Here is a 13,270-nt window from a genome sequence, read left to right on the forward strand (position 1 = left end):
ACTGGCTGCATGAATAAAAAGATTTACAATTTCTATGTATTTAAAAAAAGAAGTTATTTACAAATATTTTTGTGACTGTTTCTGTTTCTGGCTTCTTCCTGTAAAAAGGGAGTTTTTCCTTGTCGCCATCACCGAGTGCTTGCTCATCCAGCGTCATCCGATTCCTGGGGTTTTCTTTCTAAAGTTGTAGGGTTTTTATCTTGCAGCGTATAAATAACATTTATATGCTGTATAAATAACATTTAGTTGAATCATTTTCCAGATAAACTGCATTATTATAGGTGAAGTTATTATTGATCAAGCAGTGCAAAAGTAATTTAAGTAAACCGCTGCAACATTAAATGATTTACACATCAATGAACCAATCATTTTAATTGTCATTTTATATAACGACATTAAAAAATATGCATGTTTTCAGTGTTTTTCACTGCTGCTACACAGCCGTGCATTTGGAATACATGCAGTTTGCTATCAGTTTTGAAGATAAGTGAGGCCTGTTGCATTGGGGAAAAAAGAATGGCAGCATACGTTAGTCAGAAATTTGAATCGTTGAACAATACAGGTGCCTTCATAAATTTCTATACCATATTAACGCACCTAGTTTTTGGGGACACAAGCTGCATGTTCCCTCTTCTCTTTAAGCTATGACGTGGCACTCACATTTTCTTAAATTAATTTACTGGCCAAATCCCAATATGCTTTACTTCTTCTCCACAGCCCTCAGGCCCAAAGGAGGCAGAAGCATTTCTGTGTCTTTTGTAAACATTTCTCTTTTTTAGCATGTCAGTGTTCACTGACTGTCTTTCAGAAGTGATCCTGAACCCGAGCAATGATCGATTCCCACTACAGAATCACGCCTGTGTTTAATGCAGGGCTCCAAAATAACCTTCCAATATTAGCTTTCAGTCTTGTCCCATGTGTGCAGATGTCAGTCTGGACTGTCTGAATCTTTAATGATATTTTCCTTTAGTTTATGAAATCCTGAAATTCTTTCCAGCTTTAATTTGAGACATGAAACAACCTCTCTGGGATTTTTTTCCCCACACCCAAGCATTTTACTGAATAATCATATTAGTTTTGAGAAGCTTCACCAGCTGTGGGTTTTTCCCCATTACGTAACATCGGCAGAATTCTTGTTCTCCCTGTACCCAACTTTTTGAAAACTTCTTGTTTGCATTAAAGCTTCCAAATAAGTTATAGCTCTTGTAGTTATAGTTTTGAATGATCTGCATATCAGGGCATTGTGCTTTTATTTGGTTTTTAAATATGATCCAGACCCAGCAATATATTATTGGACATGAGTCTGAGAGCTCTATACCAAACAACATTAATGCATCTATTTGAGTCCTGGTGTACAGTCAAGAGGACATCCTCGACTTTCTAGTGATGCCACATTTGTAGGGATTTGATAGACAACATAGACTTTATTTTCAAAGTCATAAGCATTGCAGTTTCCACATTTTATAGCAAGAAAGGATGTTAAATTATTCATTTTTAATAATGTTTTGATTGATAATCTTTTTTTCTTCTCAGTGTGAGATTCCTAAATTCAGTTTAGTTCAGAATAGTAATTTTAACCTTTTCAAAATAAAACTTGTATTCGGTGTTCTATTGTGCATTATGGATAAAAACCAATGTGTAAGCTAGGCCTCTAAAGTTTTTTGGTATTACTGTGTGTAGGAGAATTTGGACTTTTTGTGGATTTCTTTCAAACACAATGCTTAATTATCTTTAAAAAAATCTAGATATCAAAATGATTTTTTATGATTCTCAGGAGATTATCAATTTCTATGTCTCTCTGTCTGTGCTCGCTCACTGTGGATTTAATCAGGATGTTGTGACCAAATGTCTGACCTCAGAAAGCAGACATGAGGCCAGAGTGAGGGGGTCACACCCTGCACAGCTTTCTCACTTACACATGAAACTATTCCAACTAGCTCTTTGGGAGCTTTGTCTTACAAAGTTTTTATTTAATGGTGTGGGGACAGAAAAAAAGTCTCTTCCCCTCTGTTACAGAGGTCAGTCAGCGTCGTTTCGACTCAGTCTACACAGTATATGTTGAGACAATGACCCACCCTCACCCCAAAGTTTTTTCCATTTGCCCTGTTCTCCTCCTCACAAGCACTGCATGCAAACTTGATGCACTGGAGAGCCGTGAGTCACACTGAGGTCGCGTTTGGAGGACAGAGCCACTGTTTGTGAGCTTTAGTGGCGTATCTGCTGGCCAGCCACTATTCAAACAATGACTTACTCACTGATTTTTAGAGGCCACGGCCTGAGGACATCCAGAGGTCAGAGTACATTATTGACGTTTATAAAATCAGCAGTACAGTATGCAATGTTTAGATTCGCCCCCCCCCCCCCACAGTCTCTCTAACATAAGCACAGGTAAAAACAAGGTTTGGTTATCAGATCTCCCGCTGCTCCATCAATAACAGAGTTATTATAGGTAACTGAAAGTAAACAAAAAAACCCCTGTAAAACTAGATGTAAAAAAAAAAAAAAGTAAACTGAAATACAAATAACAATTAGACCTCTGAAAAAATAAAACAAATCCTCTTTTAACTTGGAAAACCAACTAAAACAAAGTAAATGCATGTTTAGATTTAGTGTTTGGGGAAAAAAATACCTCATGAGGCTTTGATAGACATATTCATATTTTTTGCAATACATGTGCTGATTTATTTCTTTTTATCTTACCTTTGACATATTAAAGGCTAAAACTACGACTAAAACCAATGGAAATTAAACATTTTCAATAAATAAAAACTAAAGTAAAATTAACAAACTAATGTTGGAAAGTTAACTGAATGAAAAGCAAAAAGTCTGAAAGAAATGAAAACAAAAACTCCCTTTTAACAGGAAGAAAACTCCAGCAGAAACAGGCTCAGGGAGGAGCGCCCGGTTGGGATTAGGGGATGCAGACAGGGAAACCCACATTAATAGCAATAACTGTACATTTTTACACTGTTACATAAATGGTAAACAAACTCGAACATGTCATTGAAATGTAAACATGCAAACAGATATTTTAAAGACTTGTGAAACAGACAAACGTTCAAGTGGCCGTTCAGGTAATTTGCCTCAAACTAATTTCTCAAACTCTTGCTATGGGAAAATGATATTGTGTCCAGCATGAGTCAGAAACAATAACTGCTTACTGGTGTGGTTTTCTGGAGGTATTATTAGGCAATTTCCTCATTATCCTCCCACTGCTTTTCCCATAAATCAGTGCCGGCTAAATGACCAAACGATGGCTTCATCGCAGTGATTCAGGATTGCTGTAAAAGAAGCCGTTTATTGACCTTTTCCTTCAGTTTACTGTGAACCACCAAAAAACTGGCAACAGCAAACAATTTAAATATTTACTTGCCATTTTCATAGAGTTTTAGATCAGCCACCAGCTCTAGTAAAGCTACAAATGATTTCAGACTAATCCAAACAACTTTCACATTTATTGTTTTTGGGTTTTTTTCCTGTAAATCCTGTTTGATCTGCTCAGTTCAGAGAAAATGTAATGTGTGGATTAAACCCACGTGTCCTCAAAGAGACAAATGATGTAGAAGCATGAAATTAAATCTGCAATGCTTTCTGTTGAACTCATGTTGTGTAATAGGTTTTCTATTGTAGGTTTTCTGTAATCTATCAATTTTGAGTAAAAGAAAGCCCCAACACAGCAGCGAGGCTGTTTTGTTCATCACTGTTTATTTGAGGAAGAAAGTGCACAACAAAACAAAAACAGTATGAACATTCATTGCTTGGAACAGGTGGGAAATTCTGCTAATTATTTTAGCTCTCAGCATATTACCACAATTTCTGAAATCAGAAAATAAGTATTTTTCTCTAAAGTGTACCTGAAAGAATGACATGCTTTCATTTAGAAAACGTGAGGGTTCAAACAGCAACACCATAAAGCAGCTGCAGCACAAATTAAAACAGGCTGAGAAGTACGTGAGTTTTTGATGCAACGATGACTCAATCTCTGCTGTGGTCTTCGTGAGATCATGTGCAGGGTCTGCTTAGAGAGGCTGCTCAGAGAAAGCAGTGTAACTCTTCACACGTGCAAAGAAGAAGGGTGTGTACATCCTGTCCAGGTCAAAAGTAGTAATGACCGTTTCCCCAGTCAACCTAAAAGCATAATCACGGTCAGGTTTAGAACAGAAATTGACATTTTTTCCCTTCTTGGTCACTTCTATTAGCAGTCCTGTGACTTACTTGTAAGTGATGTGGCAGGAATGGTGGATCCACACAAGCTTACTAAAACTCTGATGCCCCCCAGAGGACAGAGCCAGTCCCACGTGAAAGCTGTGTTCAGCCTCCGGAGCTGGGTTCCGCCTGCAGAACCGATTCCTTTGGAAGTCGGTCGCTTTCTGTCAACAGATGCGGTTTACAAGTTCAGACGTAATCCGACAGGTTAGGTGAAATATTATGGAAAACTGGAATTCACAGCAGATGCTCTCAGAGACATGGCACCTAAGAATGCCGAATATACTGTAAACCTGCCAGAAATGTGATAACTACAAAGCTGGCAATCAACCAGAAGAGATTAAGCCAAACTCACAGCTGAGATTCAGTTATTTCAGATTTTGTTTCTAACTGTATCCGTAACATAAATAAAGCGTTTTTTTCCCGGGCTCTGGGTGCTTCGAACAGAGGCATAGATTCTGTCAGCACCCGTGGGTCAATGCTGCAGTCTTTAGCACCCTCACACATTAGTAGAAGTATAACTTGTGTAGGGGGAAATCATTTTAGACCTAGTAAACTATAACAATACATTTAACAGTGTTGTGTTTATGTAATGCAATGTAATGTTATGCAGGAATGTTTTTGACAAGCACAATGCTGGTGCAGCCATGTACTGCACGCTAAATAACTTATTTGTGTTCGAGTAGAGGCCAATAAGAGGCCAACTTCTTCCATGAAAAGAAACAGACATGCTAACACACTGATGAATGAGGTACTAGGATTAAACTATGTAATTTTTTTCAAGGGGAAAATTCCCCAAATTGTGTAACTGCAACTGTATTTGCACTGTTTTAAACATGACTTTTTTTAACCACTTCCATTTATTGAGGTTTCATTTACTCAATGAGCTGGCCTTATTATACATATATGGTTATCTATTCATCTCCCACCCCTCAAATGCCTCAAACATTTCCTTACCTCATCTTTTTTCTTGCAGACAACAGCAAAAACTTTGGTTTGATTGCCTGTCTCCTGTGAGAGACGGAAGTGACCGAGCAGAACTGAATCCATTCTGAGAAATGAAGCACAATTAAACAATTGTCAATCCTTTATACTCTCTATGGGTCCAGCTGAGTTTAGAGAAAAGATGAGGTGTACCTGGTGTTCCTGGTACGCAAACGGGGAACAACGGACAAAGGCTCCTCAGGGGTGGTCAGCATGATGACGTGGCCATCAGGGAAGAAGCGGAGGTACCTGAGGTAACAATGTCATCACCAGTGTTGGTCAAGTTACGTGAAAAAAGTAATCAGTAACTAATTACTGATTACTTCCCCCCAAAAGTAATCCCGTTACTTTACTGATTACTTACTTTCAAAAGTAATTAATTACTTAGTTACTTTTTAAAAACACGATTTACAACCTGAATAGGTGATAAAGCCATAGATCTTTCAGCCCAATTCTACTTTTTCTACATAATCAATCATACAAAATGTAACCAAATGGAAAAGCATCTTTTTAAAACTTGTTTTATTAGTTTTAATCTTTTAACTTTATGCATCAAGCAAAAATTTTATTATATGCAACATTCTCTGACTGGAAGAAATTAGTTTAACATTTAAACCTATTTTCTGCACATTCCAGCACATAAAATAAAATATTTTTTGTGTTTACACTCACTCTTTCAAATAGATGCAAGTAAAACACAGCAGAAAATAAATAAAGTCCTTTGGTCTAGCGGTCCTTTTGCTCTATTTTCACCTGTAAAGCAGGAGTAGGGTAGGCGGAGGTTTACACTGGTGCAGGTGTGCCGCAGCGGTCAGTGGAAGAATCCGCGAGTTTCTCTGTGACTTTCCCCATTATGTCGTAGCACACTTGGTGCTTGCTCGGAAGTTTAGGGGTTTTTTTCGCTGTAAAAATAAGTTTTCTTCCCACGCACGATGGACGCTAATGTTTTTGTCACTTTTTATGGAATCAAATTCAAAGTAAGGTCGGTACTTCCACACTTTAAATGCTGCACGCTCATACTCTCTCCCGCACTCGATATATTATCCATTGTTGATCTGCACACAGCTGTTGTCACCAACGTCGCACTTGCTTACGTCACTGTCATGAGACATTCTTGCAAAAAAAAAAAAAAAAAAAAAAAAAAAAAAAATCACGGTTTTAGTAACGCAGTGTTCCTACGGGAAAGTAACGGTAATCTAATTACCGTTTTTGCAATAGTAATCCCTTACTTTACTCGTTACTTGAAAAAAGTAATCGGATTACAGTAACGCGTTACTGCCCATCTCTGGTCATCACTGTCAAAAATGTCATCTGTGGTTTCGTTACAACTCACAATAAATAAAGACTACACTCAAATATTTACCTGTAGTATTCAACATGGTGCCAAGCCCTGTAAAATCCATCCAGTGATTCCTCTCCTTGGCGAATGTACGATGTTTTGCTGATATACACACCTGTGGAAAGAAAATGAATCATCCAGTAATTCGTTTACATTGAATATGGCAGCAATAACTTCTAAAAGCATCAGCAAAAAACAACACTAGTGGCTGGTAATTTGAGGCATTTAGCACTCAACTGTTGTTAGCTGCATGTAACAATCATCTAAAAGTTTGCAGCATAAAGAAGTATTACACCCGTAACATTATTCCTGCGGTCTTTTTATGTACTGAAACTCAGTACCCTTCCAGCAGCTGCCTCACACTGCAGGGGGCAACAGTGAACTGCAAGTTAAGAGCAGGTATGCAAACGTGGGTGGCAAACTTTCATGAAGTCCTTATACCTAGAGACCAGTTGGCGACACAAATATGAATTTCCCACCAAATGAAATTAGTCACAAAGAAATTTCTGCCCCAAAAACCTCCTTTCGTTTGCTTCGGGTCACTAGCAGATTCCCCATAGTTTACATGGAAGACACAGACTCGTCTGCAAACACTGTACAGTTACACTCCATGATGTAGTGAAAAAACATTCCCCTTCACAGTAAAACTTGGGTTTTACCACTGTAACCACACGTTTAAAAATCTGAAATTTTTATTTTGAAGGTGAATGATCTCCACCGAGTAGCTGACATATGCTTGCAGATCAGCCTCCATGCAAACTACTGAAGATTGCAATCACGAGGTGGTTTTCGACAGCACCATATTTCTCTGTGACAAATTTCAAGTTAGCAATTGCTAGCAACTGCTCTTTTCCCTCTTCAACAGTGGTTGGGAGATGGTCGCTGCCAGGTCTCTAGGCCAACGTGATTTGAAATAAACTGCTATAAAAAAATTAAAAAAAACATTACGTGGAAAATTTTACTTGATAAGCACGCTTGTGGTATCTGTCTTGATAAAAAAAAAAAAAATTTCTATGACACTCTAGCTCTTAAATCATTTTGTATCTGTTACAAAACAGTACCTTTGGTATTTTCCTGCACTAATGTGGGTTTAGAAACCTGAGGTGTCAGTAGTAATTACCATCAAAACGGACTCTGGGCCTTTGCAGGAACATCTCCCTCCAAGATGTGAAGGGTACAAGTTTAGTGCACTTCCGTCCCCAAACTCTTAAACAAGCCAAGCGCCAAATCTCAGGGTCTCTGGAGAGAGAATGAAAGCGAAACAAAAAATTAAGAGCTCACAGCACCATGAGATCCTTTATTGCCTGATATAAAATTGGCAATTTTGTCAAAAGCTGAGCTTGCTGACAAATAATTTGTCATCCAGCTGATTTCTTTGAAAGCGAGGCTGACCTTGCACAAATGTAAAACCCACGGCAAACCAAAGACAGCTGCTCCAGAGCGCGCATGTCCAGATCGCTTGATACAACCCACCGAAATATGTACATCAGGATTTCCCGTGGCAAAGCTGCAATCAAAAAAAGAAAAGAATGATAATGGCTATGTGTTTATTATGACTCGAGAGGTTTACAATGAAATTACATTAGAGTTTTTTACCTGAAATGTGCACCTGAGTCATTTCAACCTCAGGAGTGCAGATCTTTGGAAATGAGCCTTCCACAGATAGCTGCTGCTCGAAGTAGGCAAGTAGATCCTCGATCTCCCCATCAGCATCACTATCCTCCATGCTGCAAAAAAGAAAAATAAACACAGTATGCTCAGTTTAAGAAATTAGACTATGCACTGCTCTCATACAAGCCAGCACACTATATTATTCACCTACCAAACTAAAGCAAAGAAAGAAAAGTTGCTTTTGTTGTTGTTGTAAATGGGGCAGCTTAAGTTTTAATCCAGCTGAGTGATCCTCCTCACACCCTCATTATAAGTTCAGCCTAGGGCTGCTCGATTATGGCAAAAATGATAATCACAATTATTTTCACTGAAATTGAGATCTCGATTATTTGACGATATTTATTTAACCCTTTAAGACCTACCATAGAACCAAGTCCGCCAGAGCTTTTTTTTTTTTTTTTTTTTTACATGCTGTAGTGCCATTTTTGGGAGCATTTCAAGTTGCTATACATCAATACAACTGTTATAGCCCATATTTTAATAATATGTATGCATTAAGTCCATAGTAATTACATTAATTACAAAAAAGTGCAATAAACTACAAAAAAATTGAAAATCGTTGTTTTTTTTTTAACATATATTTCTACTTGGGGAAATTTAAGAGGCTTATCCCTCAAAACTTTAAATACAAAAAAGTTGCAAAAAATAGTTTAGAAGAACAGGAAATTTATTTTGAGTGTCTTCATAGTTTTATTTTGGGGATATAGCAATTTTTATATACTGCAGGGAAAACAAAAAACAATCCTATGATGCAAATTTGCAAAGAAAACAGCATGTGCATCAAAATAAACTATTTCCAGCAGTGCAATTCGAGTTCTAAGCATCCCAGAAACTATTCAGAAAAGTCAAACATGACTTATAAAAACACCAGTATAGGCTTTTAAGGCCTACAAGTAAAAAACTACATTTTCCGCGAAAATGACGTCACTTCCGGTTTCGGACAGGAAATGGCGGACATACGATAGCTCGCGTTGACGTCTTTTTCATTGTGGGAAGTGTTACGAACAGCTGTTTCTGGAATATTATGTTTTTGTTCCTGCAAGCGCTTTTTATGCAATTTTTGCAAAGCTTTATGTGGAAGGAAACCGTGACCGAGGACAAGCTGATGGCATAAGATATAAGTACAACTCCTCCGGTTTCATATGCAAAACAAATTATTGCGCTAGCTTACGCAGTTCCGGTTCTACAGGGATTTAAAGGGTTAACAATAACAATGTATTGAATAATGACTTTAAAAAATAATATAAAATAGTGTGCAAATACTGATAACAGGGCAAATGTTTGCAATATAAAAAATAAATGAAAAATGTAAACATCTATGTTTAGTGAACTTTGCAGTGTTGCTCTGTGGTGCAGCTACGACACCGTAGCAAAGTTTACACACTATGTCTACTTGATCCACGACAAGTAGAACCCATAATGTTTCCACACCACTGAAGTTTTTTTTTTTTTTTTTACACCTCTCTTTTCAACCAACGGCAGTCACTCTCCTCCCCAAGTAACTTCTGCTTAGCTTTCCGAGCTTCCCTTGGGTCTTCTTACCGGTAATTGTTGTGGCACGTGTTCGAAATCCTGAGAGGTGCGCTCGATTTGCCACACGGAGCAGCGCGAGAGTAAAGCACGAGGGAGGGGCTAATAATCGGCTCAGTCATTTTTAATGATCGTTGAAAGCCCAGATCGTAATCGTGATTAAAATTCGATTGAGCAGCCGTAGTTCAGCCTTTATACTACTAGTATAATTTCAATAATAATTAATATAGCAGCTCTCTGTTTAGCATCTTAATTACCTCACAGGGGAAAATGATCCCCGAAAAGAAAGCGATTTGCATAAGACTATAATTTTAGAACAACTTAATGTCTGAAAACATGCTGTCACAAAATAGACCTGCGGTAAGATTAAACAAAATAAAGTAGCTTACTAGTTCCCTCCACCTCTGTCTGCATCAGGAGGACGGCTGTAGTTGATTTTAAACTCAATGTCAGGAACAAGCTGCATAGCCATGCGATAAAATTTGATAGCTGCAAGTAAAAACATCAGATTAGACATGAGAAACAAATCAAACAACCTCAGAGAAATTACAGAACTAAATGGACGGCGGGTAAGGATAAAGAGTTGTTAACTTCTAAAGAGTTATTTTTATTTGTGGTAAAGTGCCATCTGTATCCTATGTAGCGCATACCTTCATAGACAGCTCCATTCTGCTCCTCCTGAGCAGCTCTCAAGAACAGCTCTGTGGCCTGAGGGAAGGTGACTCTCGTCAGTCATTTAACAGCTGATAATAATCGACAACACATGCAAGCTTACAGCTAGAAAAAAAATAATTCCCCAACTTGCCTTTTCCTCTCTAGCAATTTCTTGAGCCTTCCTCAGACCTTTGGCTTGGAGCAGTCGGTTGCTCGTTCCACTCGCTCCAGAGCTCGGTTTGAGCTCAGACATCCACTGAGCTCTGAACACATTGAGCTCCAGCTGGAATTCGATTACAACATTAATAGAGTGAGTGCCAAAGAAAGGTTTCAGCTTATCCATGCTTAGTTGAACTTTAACACTGCTGTTATAGCCTATTTGGTTTACAAATAGGCTATAACAGGCTATAATCGTTGCAAACAAACAAAATTAAGTCCTCCTCGTCTTTCATTGTACCTGCCTAACATATGAGAATTAATTTGGCTGCCATGTTTTGCATACAGCGCAGGTTTTGCCACTTTAAACAAATAAGTACATGAGGGGATAACATATCTTATCTTTGGCCAAAAGAAATGTTTTTGTTAGTGATTTCAGTGCTAGCTCGAAGGATACACTGATGCACAGTACAGGTTCGCTTTTAGGAATATTGTAGTTTTCTTGACCTTTATGCATTAATGACACTGCAGTTTTTGTTTTATTTTCAGAAGATAAGTTAGATGTACTGCTCCAGGCTCTGGGGAGGCCCTAGCCCTGACTGATAGCATAGTGTGTTTTTCTCTGCAGGTATGTTTTTACTACATTGGTAGTGTGTTTGGGATCATTGTTATGCTGAAAAATGAAGCTGTTGACAATCAGAAGCTTTATAGATGGTTTTGCATGATGGATCAAAATAACAGCACCTCCACCATGTTATATAGACGGCAGCAGACACCCACTGTTGTACCACTCTCCTGGCTTCAACTGTACATATTGATGACAATTTAAAAGAAGAATTTCAAATTAGACCCATCACTCCATCAGACCTGCTGTCACTGATTGTCAGTGCAAGTTTTGTGTAATCTGACACATCTCAGTCTTTTCTCCCTGTGTCCCCTCAAGAATGTCTTCTTACCACGCTTACCTTCCACTAACACCACTGTGTGCTTTTATGACTAAATAAATAAATTGCAAGAAAATGTGGCTCCTTGGAAGTAAAATTTAATGAAGCACAGCCCTAGAGTGTTGCACAAACCATAATTTATGCTGCTCACCTGAAGATCTGGATCATCTGAACTTTCATCTTCATCCTCTACTGTACTTTCAATATCTGCATTTTCGTCAGCCTGCACACGAAACCGAAGTTATAATTTAAAAAAATTAATTTACGGTTAACTATTTATATAAAAAACAGATTATCAGACATCCTGTATATAGCAGTCAATAAGGTGATAAATTTAGAGACTAGAATAGCAAGCCTCATGTAACCAAACTTAATACACATAAACATTAATATATGCATTTAGCTCACTTTGGGTTGAAGTTAATTACACTGCTACTCCCTAAACAAAATCGATTTAAAATGCATATGAAATACGTAATAAACAACAATATTGTAAGTACACGTTGCTTTATATGCATTGCACACCGTTTTTTGTTGACAGTTTGATGCTCCTTGTTATTACAGCACACTTCCCTGTTCATGTTGCGGTAAATAAGTTTCATTTTTCTTTAACATACAAACTGTCAAAGTGGTCAAACTTGTTGCAAAAAATAGAAACTATAAAGTTCTGCTGTGGGCCTGATTTAGAAGCAACTCAGGTAACACAACCATATTTAGCTTAACAGTCTGCGATGCTAACCTCGGTGTATAATACTGTGAATTAATCTGCATATCGTTGATTTGAGGGTCTTGCATCTAAATGTAGGCGCCAAGTGTTGTAAATCAACTACTTTCGTAACTAGTTAGTAAACTAGTTAGCTTACAGCTCGGCTGAGCTGCAGGTAGCATTAAAAGAAGCCAGGTGACGTTAGCTACATTAGCTCGCTAGCTCGCTAACACTTTTCGCTGCATAACTGCCAAAAACACGGTGACCCACCATGACAACCTGGCCAGTAAGTCTCCTTGTTATCTTCACAGGCGGTCAGTATTACCGTTTACAGTTCACGGTCGGAGAAACGGACAACACAACGGACATATTTACGAGCTCGCAGGAACGCAGCCATTTCGCTGAGTAGCCCGGAGCCTCAGTGGCACAGGAAGTCAGGAGGCGCTGTGAGACTCGAGAAGCGCCCTGTGTCACTCCGGCTCTTCAATATCAGCTGAAAAATAAACATCCCTGTGTGGGGCAGCGACTAGCAGCTGTCATTTATGAGTGGCCTGTATGTGTGTGTTATATTATAACAACAACTGTCTTTAGTGACCAAATTGTTGGCATGTTAATTACGGGACATTAAATACTCTGACAGGTGCACCTGTTCCACTGCTGGTGGAACCAGCCAATCACATGGCACATTTAAGCATGATCAAGATGACCCACTGAAGCTAAACCTGAGCATCAGAATGAGGAAGAAAGGTTATTTAAGTGGCTTTGAATGTAGCATGGTTGTTGATTAAAACTAGATTCCAATTAACCACTCATCACAACCGCAGAAGAGCATCTCTGAATGCACAACATGTGGAACCTTGAAGCAGATGGGCTGCAGCAGCAGAAGACCACACTAAATGCAACTCCCATCAGCTAAGGGGAAATAGAGGCTACAGTTTGCACAGGGTAACCATAATTGGATGATAGAAGATTGGAAAAATGCTGTCTAGTCTGATGAGTCTTGAATCCTGCTGCAACATTCAGATGGTTAGCATAAACAACATGAAAGCATGAATCCATCCTGCCTTGTATCCATGGTTC

At 38.5% G+C, this 13,270-nt stretch overlaps 1 protein-coding gene across 1 annotated transcript; it reads right to left on the bottom strand.

Moving 5' to 3' along the window:
* Positions 1-3,685: 3,685 nt before the first annotated feature.
* On the bottom strand, positions 3,686-12,624 carry fbxo9 (F-box protein 9). The gene is made up of 13 exons (XM_080868076.1): positions 12,461-12,624; positions 11,636-11,707; positions 10,536-10,667; positions 10,381-10,438; positions 10,120-10,219; positions 8,126-8,256; positions 7,922-8,036; positions 7,650-7,768; positions 6,554-6,644; positions 5,344-5,439; positions 5,164-5,257; positions 4,216-4,370; positions 3,686-4,128 (listed from the first exon to the last, which is right to left on the bottom strand). The coding sequence occupies exons 1-13, from the start codon at positions 12,461-12,463 to the stop codon at positions 4,020-4,022; spliced, it is 1,275 nt and encodes a 424-aa protein (XP_080724202.1). The 5' UTR covers positions 12,464-12,624; the 3' UTR covers positions 3,686-4,019.
* Between the last annotated feature and the right edge of the window lie 646 nt (positions 12,625-13,270).

Source organism: Rhamphochromis sp. 'chilingali' (genome assembly GCF_963969265.1).
Source record: "Rhamphochromis sp. 'chilingali' genome assembly, chromosome: 20".
Lineage (NCBI taxonomy): Eukaryota > Metazoa > Chordata > Actinopteri > Cichliformes > Cichlidae > Rhamphochromis > Rhamphochromis sp. 'chilingali'.